Genomic DNA, 24231 nt, shown 5'->3' with positions numbered 1-24231 from the left:
CCTCCCTCTTGAAAGTTCAAGTCATAGGAAGGTAAAAATACAGGAGCAGACAGAGAGTTCCAGTTTACCAGAGAAAGGGATGAAAGATTGAGAATACTGGTCATCTCTTACATTAGAGAGGCAGACAGAATAGGGATGAGAGAAAGAAGCATATCTTGTGCAGTGAGGCCATGGGAAGAGGGGAGACATGCAGTTTGCAAGATCAGAAGAGCAGTTGGCATGAGAATAATGGTAAAAGATAGCAAGAGATGCAACATTGCAGTGATGAGAAAGAGGCTGAAGACAGTCTGTTAGAGGAGAAGAGTTAATAAGATGAAAAGCTTTTGATTCCACCCTGTCTAAAATAGTGGTATGACTAAAACCCCCTCATACATGTGAAGCATACTCCATACATAGATGAATAAGGCCCCTGTACAGAGTTACCAGCTGTGTGGGGTGGGGTGAGAAAAACTGGCAGAGATGACTCAGAATGCCTAACTTCATAGAAGCTGTTTTTAGCTACAGATGAGATGTGAAGTTTTCAGTTTTGATTATAAGTAAAGGACAGACTGAGGATGTTCAGTGTGAAAGAGGGGGACAGTTGAGTGTCATTGAAGAAGAGAGGATAGTTGTCTGAAAGGTTGTGTTGAGTTGTTAGATGGAGGAATTAAGTTTTTGAGGCATTGAACAATATTAAGTTTGCTCTTACCCAATCATTAATTTTAGAGAGATCAGAAGTCAGGCATTCTGTGGCTTTCCTGTGTGAGCTGTTTACTTCCTGAAGGGTTGGACATCTACATCAAGACATGGAAAAGTGCAGGGTGGTATCATCAGTGAAGAAGTGGATAGGACAAGAAGTTTGGTTTAGAAATTCAGTGATGAATAATAAGAACAGGACAAAACCCTGAGGAACATCACCATTAATAGATTTAGGAGAATAATGACTGTCAACCACAGCAGCAATAGAATGGTCAGAGAGGAAACTTGAGATGAAGTTACAGAGAGAAGGATAGAAGCTGTAGGAGTATAGTTTGGAAGCCAGAGCTTTGTGCCAGACTCTGTCAAAAGCTTTTGATATGTCTAAGGCAACAACATTAAAATATCTAAAAGAGGATGACCAAGACTCATTAAGGAAAGCCAAAAGATCACCAGTAGAGTGGCCTTGACAAAACTCATACTGGCAATCAGATAGAAGGTTGTGAAATGATTGATGTTTCAGAATCTTCTTGTTGAGGATAGATTAAAAACTTTAGATAGGCCAGAAATTATGTATACATCAGCACAATACCTCCTCAGGACCCCCCAATTAGCAGAGGCAAAATGCTAGAGGCTCCTCTTTGGGGATCCTGAGGAGGGATTGGAGCAATAAGACAAGATAAAGATATGAGATTGTGATCGGAGGAGCCCAGTGGAGAAGATAGGGTAATAGCATAACCAGATGGATTGGAGGTTAGGAAAAGGTCAGTAATGTTGTGCATATCTCCAAGACAGTCAGGAATACGAGTAGGTAGTTGCAGTTGCTCTAGGTCATGGAAGAAAGCAAAATATAGTAGCAGATAGTATGTGGCAGTCCCACATTAGGCATGGACCATCCAATAGTAAATCAAGGAATTTGTGGTGGGTTTTCAAGGGGATTGGGGAGCCATTAATAGTGACCACTGGGATGTTGGAAATGTGCTTTTGGGTGAAACACAGAAGGCTAGACTTTTGGGCACTCACTGTCAGGTCCCAGTGTGTCATCCAAGTGTGGACATCTTCAAGCCCATGCTAAAGGTTGAGCTGAGCTTCCTGGACAGTTGGAGCAGAGCAAAGCTGGGGAAATGTCATCAGCATACAGGAGTGCTTCAGTGTATGGCGAGGAGGGAAAGTCAGAAAGTAAGACAATGAAGAGGAGAGGACTGAGAGGACAACCCTGTGGGACACCTCTGGTGACAGGGTGATGCCTAGAGTAGGTGTTACCTATCACGAGGGAGGACCTGGAAGACAGGAAGGACTTAACCCAGTTAAGGGGGGACCCTCTTAATCCCTGATGGGCAAGTTTTACAACAATGGCATTATGTGAAGTAGAGTCAGAAGCTCCTTTAAGATCAAAAAAGGCTACTAAAGTAAATTGCTTGTTGTTAAATCCTTCTTGGATGTGGTAGTGCAGATGGAGCAGGGCATCCAGAGTGCCCCTGTGGGGAAGAAACCCATACATAAGGAGGTGTTCATGTTCCATCCACCAAGTCAATCTGTGTGTATAGTGTGTTCTAGTGTTTTCCCAAGATTGGAAAGAAGGCTTATAGGCCTGTATGAGGAAACCTCTGAAGGATCCTTGCCAGGCTTGGTGATGGGGAGTGTGACAGCATGCCGCCACACTGAAGGGAATGTCCTCGATGGCCACCTGGCATTGAAGGCATTCAGGAGGAGGTGGGGCAGAGAATCTGGGAGGCATCGGAGGAACTTGTTGGGGACATTGTCTGCCCTGGTGGCCTTCCCAGCAGACAGTGAATGTAAAGCTGAGGAAAATTCCTGGAGAGTGATAGTTATGCTAATTGTGTGGCCAGTGTGTGAAGAAGGTATGATGGGATTAGGTACAGGGTCAGGGGAGCCAAGTGTGGTGTGGATGTGGGAGGCAAGGCATTCGACTTTCTGGGCATCTGTAGTGAGGAGGGCACTGTTAATAGTTAACAGGAAAGTGAAAGGGGGTTGAGGGTGGACCATCTTCCTGAAGAATGACCATGCCTGGGAGACTGAGGAAGCAAAGAACAAGGAGGCACAAAAGGAGACTCAGGCAGAATGCTTCTCATCAAGAATAACACTTTTGCACTGGGCCTCTAGGAAATGGAAGCTTCTTTGGATGAGAGGGATGGGATTCCTACGCCATGCATTAAAGGCATGGCATTTGTCCTGAAGGGCTACTGTGCATTTCTAAAGCCATCTGGGAACTCTGAAGGTACAGATGGAGGGGTAAGTGAAAAAATGAAAATGATGGGACCTCATGCCCAGCATGTGTGGTCTTGTGAAGGGAGGGAAGGGAGAGGGGTGACTGACTTCAATTTTAATTGAAATGTGCCCCAGTCTCCTTTTTTGAATGACCAAGGAGGTCTGTATAAAAGGGGAGAGGAGAGAGGGGGGGGGCACTGACAGGAAATAAATAACTATAGGAAGATGGTCACTTCCCATGTAAGGCCCTGCTGTGATGGCATGGAGGAGAGGGGGCCATTCCCTAGACATAGGTCCAAGGTAGAGGGGTTCCCTGAAACTGAATTGATCCTGGTAGGAAGGCCAAGGGGAATAATGAGAGAGAAAGAAGCACTGTCAGCTAGAAAGTTAGAAAGGGAGTGACCCAAACATATTCTCTGGCTCCTGGGGTGGGCTGGTTCCCAGAAGTCATGATGGACATTAAAATCACCCATTACTAGTGCTGGGGAGGAAAGCTGTGAAAATAACTATTGAAGCTCCTGAAGGGAGATATCCAAATATGAATTATATATCAAAAGGTTCTGAAGAGGCCCTGAGTCAAAGGTGACAGTCATTCCCAGGTGCTTCAATCCACCCTTGGATAAGGAAGTTATAGTGAGACAGCTAGAAGGGAGGGACTGGTAGACCAACAGCAGCAGGTCATCTCCTGTCCTGCCAGCCCCCCCCTGTCCACCCTTTAGGAAGCATAGCCAGGAAAGGAGGGGGAGAATGCATTAGTGAGCTATGCCTCACAGATACCAACAACTAGAGGTGAATAGGAAGAGAGTGGTTTTAAAGACTGGAAGTTTCCAGTACAGGGATGAGGCATTCCAGAATATGAGGTGAGGGGGAGGTGAATGAGTCACTGCATGAGTGATGTGAGGAAGGTTAGAAAGTCTGGCATACACTTCAGAAGGCTTTCTCTGAGGCTAATATTAATGAAGGTCATTGCAATGGGTGCAATTCCCCTAATGAAGGCAGAAAGGGAGTGGCCTGAAGCATGCTGGGCCTGGGAGGAAGCTGCAGGTGCAAGGCATGCACTACCAAATGGGGGTAGGGACTGATGGGAGAGAGCTGAGATGGAGGATGCGGGAAAGGTACAAGCTGGGGTGTGGGGCAAGGTGGCAGAGGGGTAGGAAGGGAAAGTAAGGGTAGGGGTAACTCCAGTAAAGAGGCAGCCTCCTAGGGGGTCTTCTCTTGCTGGGGATTTATGTCAAGGTGCAGGATGAGGAAAGGTATTATTTTTAAGTTTAGGAGAGTGGTGTCTCCTTTAGGGTCTTGGGATCTGGAAGGGGCAGGCAATTAGTGGGAAGGCAAGGAGGGATGGCTTCAGCAGCCACCTGAATTATATCAATTTCTGGTTTTAGGGGGTGTGGTGTAGCTGTTGAAGATTGAAGGGGCTGATGTAGGGGAAGAGGCCTGAGCAGTGGCAGGGCATAATGTTTTGGGTGCCTTAGGGCAGAAAGCCCCATGTTTGCTGGTCCTTAATTTTGCTTTGATGTCTGTGAGGGAGCAGTTAGCCTTATGCTACAGCTGCTGGATTTTAGCTGCCTGGAGGTAGGCTGGGCACTGCTTAGAAGTGGGATGGTGGGCACCTCCACAGAAAAGGCAAGAGGTATGTTGTGTACAGCCATTGGCATTATGGAAGCCACTACAAATCCCATAGCAGGTTTTCCCATTGGAGGAAATGTTCCCATGGCCGAACAGAAGGCAACAAGTGCACTGAGACACAGGGAGGGTGTGTGGTCTCACCTGATAGTAGGCTGAGTGTAAAGCAACCCTCTCAGGAAGTGGGTCCCTGAATTTGATAAGTATGGCCATGTTGGCAACTGTTTTCCCATCCCTAACAAAATTAGGAAGGCAGAAGGTCTCTACCACTTAGGTCTGGTGTCCATCCAGGAGTCAATTGTCTAATATGTTGTGGTTAATCAGGTCAGGGGAGAATGGGAAGATTCTCCCAAAAGTGTAAAATGGGTCATCGTCTGTAGCTACCCAGCACTTCACAGACCACTCCTCCAACTTGGTCACTGACTCAGTAGGCTGGGCCAGGTTGTTATGGTTGGCCACCTCAAATTTAATGCCCCTTCCCCCTCCAGTGATGGTTAAAGTTTCCTCTATGATTTTCTTTTAAAAAATGGTAGCAGAGAGGGCCTTAGCTACCTTGTCCGGCTTGGAAAATTACCCGTGAATACCACCTGAATTGAAAACGAGCAGTGATAGTGACCATGAATCATGTGGATGTCTCAAAAAGAGGAATTGTGATCCTAATACCTGTGAAAGGAACTTAACAAAAAAAAATGCAATATCAGGGCTACACAAGCTACTGGACCAAGAAAAATGTTCGTAAGCATGAAATTGATGACCCTTGCAAGTGTGTGTATGTTTTGAAAATCTAATCTGAGTCTGTGAAAAATAATGAGTATAAATCCTAGATTTCAGTATAGCAACATAACACTGAAATAGTAATATCTTTTTTTCTTGTTTATAGACATCAAACACATGAAAAAAATAGCAATTTATTGGTAACATGCTTTCAAAAAAAAAAAAAAAAAAAAACTTCACCTGTGTGCATTAACTAGAAAAACAATTACCGTACATTTGTGGAATTAGTTATCAAGCATCTGAAAACAGCATTTTGTTGGATTCACCTTCACAACAGTAAAAGGAATTCATGCTGTGATAATATCTCAAATGCCAGAAACTCAAAACTTCATTTTGCTTGATTTGCCCATTGAACACTAAGTGCCTCACATGAGCAGTTAGGTTCCCTTTGAATTGCTCATTTAAGAAATTCCCATATAACAAAACATAACCAGCAGTAAAAAAGGGGGTTAGGTTCCATAACCCCTGTCAAAGCTAAGTTTGCATGCTAAAATGTATGATACTAAATGCAATAAACATGCCTGTATTACAGAACTGCCAATAAAGCAACCTGAAAGAGAAAACAGCTTTCAAAGAACATGACTTCATATTAATTGAGCATATAAAATGTGCATAACACTCATCAATGCATAGTTAATGTTTCAGGGAGGGTAATTTGCTCACACTCTTGTGCCTCTTAACAATTTCTACCTTCTTTATGAGTGATATTGGCATTGTAGCTCACTTAGCCTTACTGCTAGTACTAGAACTCATTGCTTGGGAGGCATAATTAGCACTAAAGAGGCAAAATAAGGCACAATCTATACACCACATGGTCAGTTACACACACAACACCACACCAAAGACAGCAAATGAAAGAACACGCTTGCAGTAACACCATAACACATCCAAGCACTAATCAGTCACATAAAGCACTGTACACTGTACTTGTATTGCACTGTAAATATGCTTGCAAGTAAAGTGATGATACAGGATGAGTATAGTAATGAGCAATAAGGCCATAAGGGTGGGAGTCTGAGAGACACTGAGTTCAGTTTAAAAGAGGACTGGCAGGAGCATGAATGGGAGCTAGGAGACAAGGGAGGTGTGTGCAATTCTCTTCCAATGCTCAAAAACTAATTTCTGTGCATCTGAATCATCGTACATCGCCATGCAGCCTGGATGTGTTAGTTGGAGAGTACAGGAAGGAGGAGGAGGCAGTAGACACCTGCTGAAACGATAATTACTACCAGTGAGGTCTAAAGCACTGTTCAGGGGGTGCTGTGAACTTATCATTAAACCCAGCTGTGACCTCATTGAACGTTTCCCTTTGTGTCTCACAAGACAAGGGGGCAGTCACAGCCTGCTCTCTAAAGACAACTCCCTTCCTCCACACAAAACTACAAGCACCTAATAACACACACACCCTTCACTAAAAAATTTCAAAATTATTATGGCGACTCCTACACCAGCCTCAGAGTCCCCATCTGGGGAGGGGACCATAAAAGTCCCCAGGTCGGACTGCCTTTCTGTCGATGACCCTATGTGTCTTGACACCACCCCTCAACTTTTTCTTCATTAACTTCTGCAACATTCACAGTCTAAGATCTAATTTTCAATATATAGAACACCACCTTTCCTCTTCTAAACCTCATCTTCTTTTCCTCACTGAAACTCAGGTGTCTGAGGCAACTGACAGTAGCCCCTTTTCTGTTCACTCCTACTTTCTCTATCCTCATTTTCGATCCAAAGGTGGATGTTGCATTTATGTGCGCAATGACTTAATCTGCTCTCGTGCCCACGCTCTTGAATCTTCTGAGTTTTCCACCATCTGGCCTTGACTACAGAGTCACTCTCAAACTAAATTTATCTGTGCTGTATACCTCTCACCTAATTCCTCTGACTATAAGAAATTCTTTGACTACTTGACTTCCAAAGTGGAGCACATTCTGACCCTCTTCCCTTTTGCAGAGATCTCCATTCTTGGAGACTTCAATGCTCACCACCAGCTTTGGCTTTCCTCTCCCTTCACTGACCATCCTGGTGAACTAGCCTTCAACTTTGCTATCCTCCACGACCTAGAGCAATTGGTGCAACACCCTACTCATATTCCTGACCATCTTGGAGATACGCCCAACATTCTTGACCTTTTCCTGGCCTCTAATCCTTCTGCTTATGCTGTCACCCTTTCTTCTCCGTTGGGCTCCTCCAATCACAATCTCATCTCTGTATCTTGTCGTATCGCTCCAATCCCTCCTCAGGATCCCCCTTAACGAAGGTGCCTCTGGCTAGTTGGGGGAACCTGAGGAGGTATTTTGCCTTTTTTCCTTGGAATGACTACTGCTTCCGTGTCAGAGACCTATCTTTGTGTGCTGAGCGCATAACAGAGGTGATAATGTCTGGCATGGAGGCGTACATTCCTCACTCTTTTTCTTGACCTAAACCTTCCAAACCTTGGTTTAACACAGCTTGTTCTCATGCTATATGTGATAGAGAGGTGGCCCACAAAAGGTACTTAAGCCTTCCATCACCAGAATTTCATGCACTTTATATTTCTGCCCGGAACCATGCCATGTCTGTTCTCCAACTAGCCAAAAACTCCTTCATTAACAGAAAGTGTCAAAACCTTTCAAGATCTAATTCCCCTCATGACTTCTGGCATCTAACCAAAAATATCTCCAATAACTTTGCTTCTTCTTCTTTCCCTCCTTTATTTCAGCCAGATGGCACCACTGCTATCACATCTATTTCTAAAGCTGAACTCTTCGCTCAGACCTTTGTTAAAAACTCTACCTTGGACGATTCTGGGCTTGTTCCTCCCTCTCCTCCACCCTCTGACTACTTCATGCTACCTATTAAAATTCTTCGCAATGATGTTTTCTATGCCCTTGCTGGCCTAAGCCCTCAGAAGGCTTATGGACTTGATGGGGTCCCTCCTATTGTTCTCCGAAACTGTGCTTACGTGCTTGCACCTTGCCTAGTCAAACTCTTTCAGCTCTGTCCGTCAACATATACCTTTCCTTCTTGCTGGAAGTTTGCCTACATTCAGCCTGCTCCTAAAAAGGGTGACCGTTCTAATCCCTTAAACTACTGTCCTATTGCTTTTATTTCCTGCCTATCTAAAGTTTTTGAATCTATCCTCAACAGGAAGATTCTTAAACATCTATCACTTCACAACCTTCTATCTGATCGCCAGTATGGGTTCCGTCAAGGCCGCTCTACTGGTGATCTTCTGGCTTTCTTTACTGAGTCTTGGTCATCCTCTTTTGGAGATTTTGGTGAAACTTTTGCTGTTGCCTTAGACATATCAAAAGGTTTTGATAGAGTCTGGCACAAAGCTTTGATTTCCAAACTACCCTCATATGGTTTCTATCCTTCTCTCTGTAACTTTATCTTAAGTTTCCTTTCTGACCGTTCTATTGCTGCTGTGGTAGATGGTCACTGTTCTTCTCCTAAATCTAATAACAGTGGTGTTTCTCAGGGTTCTGTCCTGTCACCCACTCTCTTCTTATTATTCATTAATGATCTAAACCAAACTTCTTGTCCTATCCACTCCTACGCTGATAATACCACCCTGCACTTTTCCACGTCTTTTCATAGACGTCCAACCCTTCAGGAAGTAAACATTTCACGGAGGGAAGCCACAGAATGCTTTACTTCTGATCTTTCTAAAATTTCTGATTGGGGCAGACCAAACTTGGTATTGTTCAATGCTTCAAAAATTCAATTCTTCCATCTATCAACTCAACACAACCTTCCAGACAACTATCCCCTCTTCTTCAATGACACTCAACTGTCCCCTTCTTCTACACTGAACATCCTCGGTCTGTCTTTTACTTATAATCTGAACTGGAAACTTCACATCTCATCTCTAGCTAAAACAGCTTCTATGAAGTTAGGCATTCTTAGACGTCTCTGCCAATTTTTCTCATCCCTCCAGCTACTAACTCTGTACAAGGGCCTTATCCATCCATGTATGGAGTATGCTTCACATGTGTGGGGAGGTTCCACTCATACTGCTCTTCTAGACAGGGTGGAATGAATAGCTTTTCGTCTCATCAACTTCTCTCCTCTAACTGACTGTCTTCACCCTCTCTCTCTTCGCTACAATGTTGCATCTCTAGCTGTCTTCTACCGTTATTTTCATGCTAACTGCTGTTCTGATCTTGCTAACTGCATGCCTCCCCTCCTCCCGTGGCCTCGCTGCACAAGACTTTCTTCTTCCTCTCACCCCTATTCTGTCCACCTCTGTAATGCAAGAGTTAACCAGTATTCTCAATCATTCATCCCTTTCTCTGGTAAACTGGAACTTCCTGCCTGCTTCTGTATTTCCACCTTCCTATGACTTGAATTCCTTCAAGAGGGAGCTTTCAAGACACATATGCTTCAATTTTTGACTACTGGTTTGGACCCTTTTTATGGGACTGGCATTTCAGTGGGTATTTTTTTTTTATTGGATTTTTATTGCCCTTGGTCAGTGTCCCTCTTACAAAAAAAAAAAAAAACTTAGTACATTTTACTCATCTCAGATTGAAGCTCATATCTTTGGAATTCACATTTGTATGAAGAAAATAGTCCCTAATTTGTTGATCTTGTATCATTAGTTTCATGTATAATGGATGCTTATATAATAGGATCTTCCTGTGTGTGTGTGTGTGTGTGTGTGTATATATATATATATATATATATATATATATATATATATATATATATATATATATATATATATATATATATATATATATATATATATGCACACACACACACACACACACACAGGAAGATCCTATTATATAAGCTTCCATTATACATGAAACTGACGATACAAGATCAGCAAAATAGGGACTAATATATATATATATATATATATATATATATATATATATATATATATATATATATATATATATATATATATATATATATATATATATATATATATATATATATATATATATATATATATATATATATATATATATATATATATACGAGTATATATATATATATATTTATACTCACATACACACACACACACACACACACACACACACACACACACTGGTAGCTTGTCTTACGAGTGCCCCACCTTACAAGTTTTTTGAGATAAAAGCTGTCGCTTGAATTATGTTTTGCTTTGAGTTGCAAGCCAAAATCTGAGTAACAAATGAGCTTCAGCTATGCCGCCGCTACTTGGCACAATGAGCACCACATCATCTGCCCAGCACTTCTCATCTCACTCGTTCACTTCACATGTTTTTATACATTTGTTATTTATAAATACATTTTCTTACAGTAATCCTTCAATATAATGAACACATATGGGGAGGAGAGAGAGAGAGAGAGAGAGAGAGAGAGAGAGAGAGAGAGAGAGAGAGAGAGAGAGAGAGAGAGAGATGAATTGTGGCTGTGTGACAACCAGTTAGTAACCCTGACAATAGTCAATGATTTGACTCTCTCTCTCTCTCTCTCTCTCTCTCTCTCTCTCTCTCTCTCTCTCTCTCTCTCTCTCTCTCTCTCTCTCTCTCTCTCTCTCTCTCTCTCTCTCTCTCTCTCTCAGATAAATTCATACACACACACACACACACACACACACACACACACACACACACACACACACACACACACACACACACAGAGAGAGAGAGAGAGAGAGAGAGAGAGAGAGAGAGAGAGAGTCATCAGCCATTGTCAAGCTCATTTACTGGCTGTCACACAACCACAATTAATCTCTCAAACATGCAGTTAACTGTGTGTCAGCCAACTCTCTTGCTTTTTTAAGACCTAGGATGTTCATAAAATAAAGCAGGCATTCAATAATTTTGAAATGTGCTGTAATCTGTGAAGTTTCATAAAATAAAATGAGTGTTCAATAGTCTTAAAGGGGTCATTATACCAGAAATTCAGTAAACAGAGGTTTGTTATATCAACAGTTTACTGTGTTCAAAATCATGTAACAAAAAACTGGGATGTTTTTTGGGGGACTTGAACAGATTAATGGCATTTCAGTTAATTTCAGTGGGGAATATTGATTTGACATGTGAGCAAATTGAGTTATGAGCTCTGTCACAGAACAAATTAAACTTGTAAGTTGAGGTACCACTGTATATATATATATATTGCTTTGATCAGATACAGACCCTCACACTGCTGCTACTGACTTGGGTCAGCTTATCCCTAATGCAAAGCATAAACACAACAAATCCAGGCACTTACTGGTCACCAACAACTATAAAGCCTCTGAGTCTCCATACTGGGAGGGGACCATAAATGTTGATACTACTCTTGTAGTATGAATCCTAAGTATCTTCACACCCCTGTCAACTTTTTCTTCATTAACTTGCACAACATTCGCAGTCTTAGATCTACTGTATTTGATGGCTCATAAGATGCATGGGCTCATAAGATGCACTCAGTTTTGGAAGACATTGAAATAAAAAAAAAGATACATGAGTGGATTTAAGCCCTGAATATGAAATGAAAGATTTCACCTGACATTTGAAGACTCTCACATGCATTTAGATCATTATTAGATCCCAGTATTTTGCATTTAAAAAGTTTAATATTTGCTAGTAGCCTACATACCAATCTTGTTGTAAGATGTAAACATGTACCTGGCATATGGCGTTGGCAGTGACTGTGAGAGACTACAGGGGTAATAAAGTTTGTTCATAAGAATGTTAAAAGATAGGTGTAATTTCAATTGTATGAAAGTGTGTCTTACCTCAAGGAGTAACAACATCACACTGTAAAGAACGCAGTGAAGCTTGCCCTTGTCACTGGGTTTGGCATGAAACTAACCGGGTGTTTGTTTTGGTACATGTAATGCATGGTGCATGGTCACTTAGGCAGATTCTTCCTGACTGGTGTCATTTTATGTTAATTACTGTTAAGTATGACCTATTATATGTTGTTACCTTGAAAGAAATTGTTTTGTGGTGTAGTATCAATCATCACTTTGTTTTACATGTGCGAAGATGTCTGGGGTTTGATTTTAGAGCCTCTGTTGCCATAGACTTACCACCAACCACTGCCTCAATTTTTTTTTTTTTTTTTTATGTAGGAAGGACACTGGCCAAGGGCAACAAAAATCTAATAAAAAAAATGCCCACTGAAATGCCAGTCCCATTGAAATGCCAAGCTGAAGCTTGGCCTCATAGGACAGAGGCTCTTTTCCTGAGACTTTTTTTTTTTTTTTTGAGAAAAGGTGCATCTTATGAGCCATCAAATATGGTAATTTTCAATCTGTAGAACACCACCTTTTCCTCTACTGAACCTCATCTTCTTTTCCTCACTGAAACACAGGTGTTTGAGGCAACTGACAGTAGTCCCTTTTCTGTTCCTTCCTACTTTCTCTATCCTCATTTTCAATCCAAAGCTGGATGTTGTGTCTATGTGCACAGTGACTTAACCTGGTCTCGTGCCCATGCTCTTGAATCTTTCAAGTTTTCCACCATCTGGGTACGACTAAAGAGTCACTCTCAAACTAAATTTAGGTGTGCTGTATACCTCTCACCAGACTCCTCTCACTATAAAAATTCTTTGACTACTTAACTTCTAAAGTGGAACACATTCTGACTCTCTTCCCTTTTGTGGAGATCTCCATTCTTGGAGACTTCAGTGTTCACCACCAGCTTTGGCATTCCTTTCCCTTCATGAACAATCCTGGTGAACTAGCATTTAACTTTGCTATCCTCCACAACCTAGAGCAGCTGGTGCAACACCCTACTTATATTCCTGACCGTCTTGGAGATATGCCCAACATCCTTGATCTTTTCCTGACCTCCAGTCATTCTGCTTATGCTGTTACCCTACCTTCTCTGTTGGACTCCTCTGATCTCAATCACATATCTGTATCGTGTCCTATTGCTCAAGTCCCTTCTCAGGATCCCCCAAAGCAGAGATGTCTCTGGCATTTTGCCTCTGCTAGTTGGGGGGGACCTGAGAAGGCATTATACTGATCTTCCTTGGAATGACTACTGCTTCCTTGTCACAGACCATCTCTGTGTGCTGATACTTTCCTCACTCTTTCAACCCAAACCTTCCAAATCTTGGTTTAACACAGCCTATTCTTGTGCTATACATGATAGAGAGGTGGCCCACAAAAGGTACTTGAGCCTCCCATCATCTGAATCTCATGCACTTTATATTTCTGCCTAGAATCATGCCATGTCTGTTCTCCAAGTAGCCAAAAACTCCTTTATTAATAAAAAGTGTCAATCTTTCAAGATCTAACTCCCCTTCATGATTTTTGGCACCTAGACAAAAACATCAATAATTTTGCTTCATGATCTTTATTTCAACTTGATGACACAACTGCCATCTCATCTTTTTCTAAACCTGAACTCTGCCCAAACTTTTTGCTAAAAACTCTACCTTGGATGATTCAGAGCTTGTTCATCTCTCTCCTCTACCCTCTGACTACTTCATGCTACCTATTAAAATCTTTTTTTGCAATGATGTTTTCCATGCCCTCACTGGCCTAAACCCTCAATAGGCTTATGGACCTGATGGGATATCCCTCCTATTGTTTTCCAAAACTGCACCTCCGTGTTTGCACCTCGCCTAGTCAAACTCTTTGAACTCTGTTTATTGACATCTACCTTTCCTTCTTGCTGGAGGTTTGCCTACATTCACCCTGTTCCTAAAAAGGGTGACCATTCTAATCCCTCAAACAACCATCCTATTGCTTTAATTTCCTACCTATCTAAAGTTTTGAATCTACTCTTAGCAGGAAGATTCTTAAAGATCCATCACTTTATAACCTTCTATCTGACTGCCAGTATGGGTTCCATCAAAGCTGCTGTACTGGTGATCTTTTGGCTTTTCTTACTGAGTCTTGGTCATCTTCTTTTAGTGATTTTGGCAAAACTTTTACTGTTGCCTTAGATATATCAAAAGCTTTTGATAGAATCTGGCACAGAGCTTTAATTTCCAGACTACCCTCCTATGGCTTCTATCCTTCTCTCTTTAATTTTACCTCAGGTTTTCTTTCTGACTGTTTTATTGCTGCTGTGGTAGACAGTCACTGTTCTTCTTCTAGATCTATTAACAATGGTGTTCCTCAGGGTTTTGTCCTGTCACCCACTCTCTTCCTATTATTCATCAATGATCTTTTAAACCAAACTTTTTGTCGTATCCACTCCTACATTGATGATACCACCCTGCACTTTTCACGTCTTTTCATTAAACAGTTCATGCAGGAAAGCCATAGAACACCTGACTTCTGATCAGAGTGAACTTAGTATTTTCACTGCCTCAAAAACTCAATTTCTCCATCTATCAACTTGACACAACCTTCCAGACAACTATCCCCTCTCCTTCATTGACACTCAGTCATCTCCTTTAACAGTGAACATTCTTAGTCTGTCCTTTATTTATAATCTAAATTGAAACTTCACATCTCACCTCTAGCTAAAGCAGCTTTTATGAAATTAGATGTTCTATGTCATCAATGGCAATTTTTCTCACCCCCTCAGCTGCTAACTCTGTAATGGAGCCTTATCCATCCATGTATGGAGTATGCTTCACATGGATTGGGGGGTTTCACTCATACCATTCTTTTAGACAGGTTGGAATGAAAAGCTTTTTGTCTTATTTTCTCTCCACTAACTGACTGTCTTCAGCCTCTTTCTCATCACCACAATGTTGCATCTCTTGCTATCTTCTATTGCTATTTTCATGCCAACTGCTTTTCTTTTCTTGATAATTGCATGCCTCCCCTCCTTCCATGGCCTCGCTGCACAAGACTTTCTTCTTTCTTTTACCCCTATTCTGTCCACCTCTCTAATGCAAGAATGAACCAGTATTCTCAATGATTAATCCCTATCTCTGGTGAACTCTGGAACTCCCTGCCTCCTTCTGTATTTCCACCTTCCTGTGACTTGAACCCTTTCAAGAGGAAGATGTCAAGAAACTTATCCTGTATTTTGACTAATGCTTTCAACTCTGTTCGGGGACTGGTACCTCAGTTGGCCTTTTCTTTTTTCATTTATTTTTATTTATTTTTTTTATTTTTTTTATTTTTTTAACCTTGGTTGGTGACCCTCCTACATAGAAAAGAATAAAAAAGAAAAAAAAAGGAAAAAAAATTAATAGGTTGCACCCTGTTTAACCCACCAACAAGAAAGAGAGTATAGAGGACACAACACACATGAATGCCCAGACACACATGACCCACAACAATACACTGCATTTAAGCAGAAAGGTGGAGAGAACATTACATCAGTACTCCACATAAAGACACAATGGATGCCCAGACAAACTCACCTGCATGTGGAGTCACCACTCTAACAGCAAGAGCAATGAGATATAGAACTCTCTCATGCCCTTCACAATAATATCTAAATTTGTTCAGATACTGGCCTGCCCTGGGGCCTAAACAGTACACTAGGTATTCGTTACATGCAAGGGTTATGTTCTGCAAAAAGCTTGTATAGTGAAAATCTGCATATATCAAACCAATGATCCCATTAATTTATAGGGGATTATGTTCAACGACTTGTTCTGAAGCCTCTAAATATTTATTCTAGCACCATTTCACAAAAAAATAAAGCACTAAAGTAACAGTAAAACACATTAGTAAGGATAAATTGTAAAATATAATATGGGAAAAAACAATGTAAACAAAACAAAAAAAATAGAATTTATGGGCTGTGTGGTGTGAGGAAAGCATAAGAAAACGTTTGCACTTCACTACCCCTCAAATGCAAGTTGGCCACCCTACCTCACCAACTAGTCACACCACTGCCACTTCTCACATAATAGGGAATTTTTCTCATATTCATAATACTTGGCACATTTAGGTTAGTCACATGTGTTAGAATTTGCATATTTTGAATTCACATGCCATATTTGATGGTGCAATAGAGGCACTTTTCTTAAAAACTATTTAATGATTACCATAAGTCTAATGCAGCCATAATACAGGTGCCTAGGCCTGTAGGCTTATAGGTGTGGAGTTGAAGCAGTATTACACTAAGCACAAATATTGTTACTAATAATGAAATCTCTCTCTCTCTCTCTCTCTCTCTCTCTCTCTCTCTCTCTCTCTCTCTCTCTCTCTCTCTCTCTCTCTCTCTCTCTCTCTCTCTCTCTCTCTCTCTCTCTCTCTCTCTCTCTCTCTCTCTCTCTCTCTCTCTCTCTCTCTCTCTCTCTCTCTCTTGTCCCTTATCTCTGACAGGTAAGAGGGAGGGGAGGTGACAAGGAAGGATGTCTGAAACAAGACAAAAGAGGAAGAGGGAGGAAAGGAAAAAGGGGAGGAAGGGTGAAGGAAGAGGATGGGAGGATGGGGAGAAAGTAGAAACGATGAATATAAGCAGCAAGGGTGAGGAGTGAGTGAAGAATTAGAGGTAGAGAAGAAGTATTGAAAAAATAAGTGTTCTCTCTTCCTGTCCTCCACTCCTTTTCATTTTTCCTCTATCCATTTCCTTGCCATTTATGCTCCTTTCATTCATTTCCATTTTCAGTCAGTCTCATTCAACTTGGCAATCTTCAAGATTCTCTCTCTCTCTCTCTCTCTCTCTCTCTCTCTCTCTCTCTCTCTCTCTCTCTCTCTCTCTCTCTCTCTCTCTCTCTCTCTCTCTCTCTCTCTCTCTCTCTCTCTCTCTCTCTCTCTCTCTCACACACACACACACACACACACACACACACACACACACACACACACACACACACACACACACACACACACACACACACACACACACACAAATTTTCTGTATGGAAGAAATGATGGACAAGTTATTGGAGAGAATAAAGACATTGGAGGCACACAAGAAGGAGACAGGTAAATGGGTTGGTAACTATTACAGCAAAGTTGATGGAGATGGAAGATAAAAATGAGGAATTAAAGGTGGAAAATGACTGTTTGAAGAAACAAATAAAGGAAAAAGTAGAAACTGTTCAGAAAGGAAATGAGGAAATAAAGACAAGTGTAAAAGATGTGGAAATGAGGCAAAATAAGTGGTTAAATGAACATAAATTTGAAGAAGAATAACTGAAGAAAATAATAGAACAACAAGAAAATGAGAAACAAAACCTGAGACAGAAAGTGGTAAATGTTATTAAAGAAAAGAAAAAATTAGTGAGAGACACTGCAGAAAATATAATCAAGTAATTGTATTTGGTTTAAAGGAAGAAATAGTAAGCAGAATTCAGAGAGAGGAAAAGGGAAAGAACCCGTTGAATACGTTACTGGAGAAAGGTGAAGGTGAAGACAGTCAGGTAGTAAAGCAAGTGGAAGATTTCCATAGATTTGGGAAATATGAAGAAGAAAAAATGAGACCCATAAGAATAAGGTTTGCAACACAGGTGCAAGCAGAAGAGGTAATTAATGGATCTTGGAGGTTGTCTGGAGATGAAGAATATAAGAATGTATGGATAAACAGGGATATGGATGAGATTGAAAGGTTGAAGCAAAAGGAGCTAGTAAATGAGGCTAAACAAAAAAAAAATAAATGAACAGAAGAGAAGAAGTTTTCTGGAGAGTAAGAGATATGAGAATAAAGAAATGGTACATCAAACAGTAAGTAGATTATGTTATACTAATGTAAATGGATTATTGTCAGCAGAAATGGAATTAAATGAGTTGTTAAGCAGAACCACACTGGATGTTGTATTATGTGAGACAAAATGGAAAAATGAATGGGGAACTTCTGACATTGGTGATGATTAATATGATTTTTGGATGAAAAATAGAAATGACAAGGGAGGAGGTGGAGTGATCATTTTGACTAAAAAATGTGTTAAAGTGGAAAAGGTAATAAAAATTGAAGACAAGTCTGAAATTCTGCAAGTGATGATTAGAAGTGGAAGGATAATGAATTATATAGGAATGTATATGACACCTATGACCAATGCTTGGTGAAAAGAAGAGCATGAAGAGATGTTGGTATATGTGTTAAAAGGTCTTGAAAAGATAGCGATGGAAAGTAGTGATATAGTTATTGTTGGTGATTTTAATTGTAAGGAGATAAATTGGGAGATATTGACAACTACTGGAAGTGAGAAGTCATAGAATAATAGACTGTTAAATTGGGTGGTGGAAAACTTAATGACTCAGTGGGTTGATAGTGATACCAGATTTAGTGGAAGAGATAAACCATAAAGATTTGATTTAGTGTTTACCAAGGACATGGGAATTATTGGAACTATACACTATGATAGCCCTTTACGTAGAAGTGATCATGTGTTGATGGAATTTAATTTGAAAAAATGAAAATGTAATCATTGATGAAAATTATAAGGTGAAAAAAATTTAATGTAGTAAAGCTGACTTTGAAAAATTAAGAAAGTACTTTGTTGCCATGGACTGAAACACTTTGAAGATGCAGAAGATGTTTGGTAAAAATGGGATGAATTTATAAGGATATATAATTCTGCTGTGGGGAAATTTGTACCTAGAGGAGGAGCAAGATGCAGGAAGGGTAAAGAATGGTTCAATACAAAATGCAAAGAGGCTAGAAATTGTAAGTTAAATGCTTGGAATAAATGGAAGAAGAGGAAAACTGAGAGCAGATGGGAGAAATATATTGATGCTAGAAACAAGTATGTTGAAATGATAAGAATGGAGAGAAGAAACTATGAAAGAGATATAACAGATAAGTGTATAAATGAACCCAAACATATTAATGGGAAGATGAAGAAGGAAGGTTTATCAAGATTGAAAGTTGAAGGAAAAATCTATGAGGATGCGCAGGACATGGCGGAGGTTATGAACAATAGTTTCAGATTGGTATTTACTGTGGAAGGGGAGTTTGATGATGGAAGGGATAAATTGGTGAGGAATATACTAAGTACAGTTCCAGTCATTTATGAGGAAATACTGAATGAAAGAACTTGATGTAAATAAAGCAACTGGTCCAGATGGAGTATCAAACTAGATATTGAAGGAATGTAGAGAACGACTGGCTGATAAAATTCAGTCTAGTGGTGACATCACTATCACAAGGAAGAGTACCAATAGACTGGAAGAGAGCAAATATTACATCAATATTCAAAGGAGGAAATAAGGAAAACCCACTAAATTATAGACCAGTGTTCTTGACTAGTGTTGTAAGAAAACTATGTAAAAGAACAATAAAGCAAAGATGGATGGAACACTTGGAAAGAGATAAAGTTTTGGTAAATTGTCAATTTGGATTTAGGAGGGGAAGATCATGCTCCATGAAGTTATTGTCCTTTTATTCAAGGGTAATCGATATTGTGCAGGAGAGAGACTGATGGGTGGATGGTGTCTACTTAGACTTGAAGAAAGCGTTTGATAAAGTACTACACTGAAAATTGCTATGGAAGATGAAAAATTATGGAAAAATTGGAGGAAGACTGCTGGACTGGATGGAGGATTATCTGAATGATAGAGATACGAACAGTAATGCAAGACCAAAATTCATCTTGGCTGAAAGTAACTAATGGTGTCCCACAGTGGTCAGTGTTGGGTCCAATAATGTTTGTAATATATGTGAACAACATAAATGAAGAAATAGACAGTTATATGAACTTATTTGCAGATGATGCTAAGCTGATGAGAAGGATAGAAAATGTAAATGACTGTATGGTACTGCAAGATGATTTAAATAAGATAAATAGATGGAGTAAATCTTGGCAAATGGAATTCAATTTAAGTAAATGTAAAGTAATGGAGTTTGGTAAGAGTAAGAAAAGAATACAATATCATTATGAGATGAATGGTGTGAAGTTACAGAGATCAAAAGAGGAAATGGATTTGGGAGTAAGAGTTACTTAAAATTTGACTCCAGACAGACACATTGATAAAATTACTAGAGAGACGATGAATTTGTTAAAAAGAATAAGAATGGCATTTTCATATTTAGATGAAGGAATGATAAAAAAGTTGATTTCCATGATAAGACCAAGATTGGAATATGCAGCAGTGGTGTGATCTCCTCATATAAAGAGGAATATTATAAAATTAGAAAGAGTACAAAGAACAGTCACAAATATGGTTCTGGAGTTGAGTAGGTCAACCTATGAAGAGAGATTAAGAATGTTGGAAATTGAAAAATAGGAGAGAGAGAGAGAGAGAGAGAGAGAGAGAGAGAGAGAGAGAGAGAGAGAGAGAGAGAGAGAGAGAGAGGAGAGAGAGAGAGAGAGAGGGGGGGGGGGGGATTTAATAAAAATTTTTAGAATCATCAATGGTATGGAAAATGTGAACAAGGAATGTTTTATAAATTTAGACACAGAATACAAGGGGACACAGTAAGAAGTTGAAGAAAGTTAACTGTAGAAGAGACATCAAAAAGTATAGTTTTCCTTACTGAAGTGTGAACAAATGGAATGAACTCAGTGAAGATGTTCTCAATGCTGTAGCTGTCCATGCTTTTAAGACCAAACTGGATAGATATAGAGAATGGATACTGTGAGATTACTTTCCTCCCATAAAACCACAACCAGGTAAAATACAACTTGGTTAAATACACACACAGACACATACACTACAATTTTTTTTCCAAAAACTTTATGATGATGAAACATAATACAATTTTTTTTACACAAAGCACCCTTGTAAAATAGGGGGTATGACTTATGCAGAGGTGCATCAAATATGTCAGTAAATTTAGTATGTCAAATACCTGATGTATCTAATATAATAAGGCATTACATGGTAATCCCACCTGTAAGTATAAGTTCACTCTTTAAAATCCCTCTCTAAACTCAGTGTCTCACTTGCTACTAAACTGGTAAACCCAGGAGAGAGTTGGTTAGGCAGCCAAGCCAGCCACATGATGGTGGATAGGGAAAGTAGAGAATTGGGGGGTGAAGGCCTGCCTGAGGCCTGCTCCCTACATCTTGCTCTCCCTCCCAAAAAAAAACGTTATGTTTTAAGATTCATCATGGGGCTATTTTCTATCAATTACAGCTCTCAAAATGGAAGGGAAGAGGAGAAAATTTGGCGAGGGAAAGACAATTTTCTAATTTAGGTAAACTTCTATAGTAAGCATGGCACCTCTCGACCCATGTGCTACACATTCCTTGCTCTCTCTCTCTCTCTCTCTCCTCTCTCTCCTCTCTCTCTCTCTCTCTCTCTCTCTCTCCTCTCTCTCTCTCTCTCTCTCTCTCTCTCCCTCTCTCTCTCTCTCTCTCTCTCTCTCTCTCTCTCTCTCTCCTTCCTACTTCGCTGTTCTTCACACTTCTCATTATTTCTCTGTTCTCTATCTCACTGGACATAATTATATATATATATATATATATATATATATATATATATATATATATATATATATATATATATATATTATATATATATATATATATAATATATATATATATATATATATAATATATATATATATGTTTTGGATTTTCATCTGTAAATATCAGTTTATTGATCAGTCACATACAAGTTGTGAAATTATGACAAGCATATTATGAACCATGTACACATTTATTTGAGGATAGCAATATACTTTGAAACATTCTTTTCAGAATGATGGAGGCGACTACCAGTATGAAAGTTCTGAGATTGAACGGCTCCATTTTGTCAAATTTGAGACTAAATATATTGAACACTGGCTGGACTTCATTCGCAACCACCTGATGTGCAGTAAAGAGTCCATGCTTGGGAAAACTATTAAGGCTACAGGTGGTGGTGCTTACAAGTTTGCAGAATTGCTTCAACAAAAACTGGGACTCATGTAAGTTCATGTGTTGATCTTATTTTGAGATCTTTAATAATTCATTTACTTATATATTTGTGAATTCATTGTTTTTATTTAATATGTGTGTTATGGCCAGAAAAAATAATAAAAAGGTCTATTCAGTAAGCCACTCAGAAAATAACTACTGTAGATTTTTAAAAGGTTTGTAAGTTTTGTTTTGATACTTTTTTTTAATAGCTCAGGTCTTTGGAAGGAGAAAAGCAAGAAACAGAAAATTCTAAACTTTACCAGCAAAAGGGATGAAAGAATGAAGATATGGGTTAATTCCTTCATTAATTATATGGACAGAATAAGGGAGAGAATAAGTAGAAAGTCTTATGCACCAAGGTTGTGGGAAGTGGAAACATGCAGTTAGCAAGTTTAAAAGAGTAGTAACCGTGGACATACTGGGTAGTGAATGAGATATTCAAGGTAGTCTGTCAGAGGAGAGAAGATGAAAATATTTTTGTTCTATCCTGTTTACTAGTGCTGTATGAATTGAGCCTTCTCATGTATGGGAGATGTACTTCACATTAGGATGAATAAGGCCTCTGCATAGAATAAGCAGCCAGGAGGGAAAGAGTTGGTGGAAGCTGCACAGAACTCTTAATTTCATGGAATCTGTTACAACAAGAGATGAGATTTGAAATTCCAAGTTCACATTTTTACAAGCGAACAAAAGTTCACTATAGAGGTTGTTTCATTTTGAGCAGCCCGGCTGTTTCATTTTGAGCAGCCCGGCCCAGCCTGGCCTGACCATAACGCTATTCAAATGCTGATATCTCCGAAACATGGCTGATCATAATGAAATTAGCACCATATGATAGCACAACTTTATCAATTTTATATGATATAGCTTTCTTTTCTTCTATTGGGTGAAGTCAATGGGTAACTTGCAAAAAGTAGAAGGGTGTCAAAAATGGGATTTCTCAAAAACTACTCAACCAATTTTAATGAAACTTCGAGGTGTCATGTTGTTATAATTGTAATAAATTTCCTTATGTCAACTTTCAATTAGCACTGCATATGCGCAAAGACAGAATTCCAACTTTTTAACTAATTAACTAATCAAGCTCAAATTTTGTTGGTAATAAGAGTAATACAAGTTATAATGAAAAGCATGTCAAATTTGCAACATAACTGCACATTTGTAAAATGCAGTGTAAAACTTTTTGCGAAGTGACTGTCAGTTTCTTACATTTCTCACCAACTTCCTTTTGTCTCAATGAGAGTGGATGCATACCACTGAACGTAGAATGAAATTTTCCATCAAATGGTATATATCACAACCATTAGGCTCTCACAAAGTTTTGAGCTAGAGTGATTTAAATATTAGGTAAGTGCACAATGTGTGTGGTGCCTGAAATTGCCATCAACTTTTCAACTAATGAACTGATAAAGCTCTCAAATTTTGTAGGTAATAAGATTAATACAAATTATAATGAAAAAGCATGTCAGATTTGCATTACTATTGCACATGTGCAAAATACATAATAAAACTTTTATAAACCAACTGTCAGTTTTCTGAAATTTTCACCAATTTTTTTTGTCTCAACAAGAGCAGTCACATACCACTGAACACAGAATTAAATTTCCCATCCAAGGGTATATAGCTCAACCACTGGGGTTTAGCAAAGTTTTGAGCTAGAGTGATTTGAATATTAGGCAACTGCACAATGTGCAGGGTGCCTGAAATTACCCCCTTCCCAACCATCTCTCTCTCTCTCTCTCTCTCTCTCTCTCTCTCTCTCTCTCTCTCTCTCTCTCTCTCTCTCTCTCTCTCTCTCTCTCTCTCTCTCTCTCTCTCTCTCTCTCTCTCTCTCTCTCTCTCTCTCTCTCTTTTATTGAAATACCCCTTCCACTGATGCATTATTTACAGCTTTGCTCATCAGTTGCCTTCCAAGGTGTTTTACTGGTTTAGAAAATGCCAGCTCAAGTATGTGGATTGTAGAGGATTCAGATAACTGTATCAATGAAGAAGATTGAATGGTTGTCTGGAAAGTTGTGTTAAAAATGGTGGATGAAAGAATCAACAATGAAAAGGTTTTGTCCTCTTCCATTTGGGAATTATAAAAAGATTGGAAATTGGTGTTCTTTATCTTCTCTTTGTGAATTGTCTAATTTCTGCGGGGCTGGACACCTGGCAAGTGACACTGAAAAATGTGTGATAGTGTCATCAGCTTTAGAGTGAATAGGGTAAGAAGGTTGACCAAGAAGATAATTCATGAATAATAAAGAGCAGATTGGCAAGTTTAAGAAAAGAACAATGGCTGTCTATCACTACAGTTGT

The 24231-nt window shown here is 39.6% G+C and overlaps 1 protein-coding gene across 5 annotated transcripts in view; it reads left to right on the top strand.

The window, feature by feature from the left end:
* LOC135101928 (4'-phosphopantetheine phosphatase-like) overlaps positions 1-24231 on the top strand; it is a 332938-nt gene that overhangs the window by 69084 nt on the left and 239623 nt on the right. For all 5 annotated transcript variants that reach the window (XM_064006329.1, XM_064006310.1, XM_064006318.1 and 2 more), the window contains one exon: positions 21730-21938. In XM_064006329.1, coding sequence (XP_063862399.1) covers positions 21730-21938 — 209 coding nt within the window. The remainder of the gene's footprint in view (positions 1-21729; positions 21939-24231) is intronic.

Source organism: Scylla paramamosain, chromosome 1 (genome assembly GCF_035594125.1).
Source record: "Scylla paramamosain isolate STU-SP2022 chromosome 1, ASM3559412v1, whole genome shotgun sequence".
In the NCBI taxonomy this organism is placed as follows: Eukaryota; Metazoa; Arthropoda; class Malacostraca; order Decapoda; family Portunidae; genus Scylla; species Scylla paramamosain.
The sequence above is the reverse complement of the archived record's forward strand: the minus strand, read 5'-3'. Positions and strand labels throughout refer to the sequence as shown.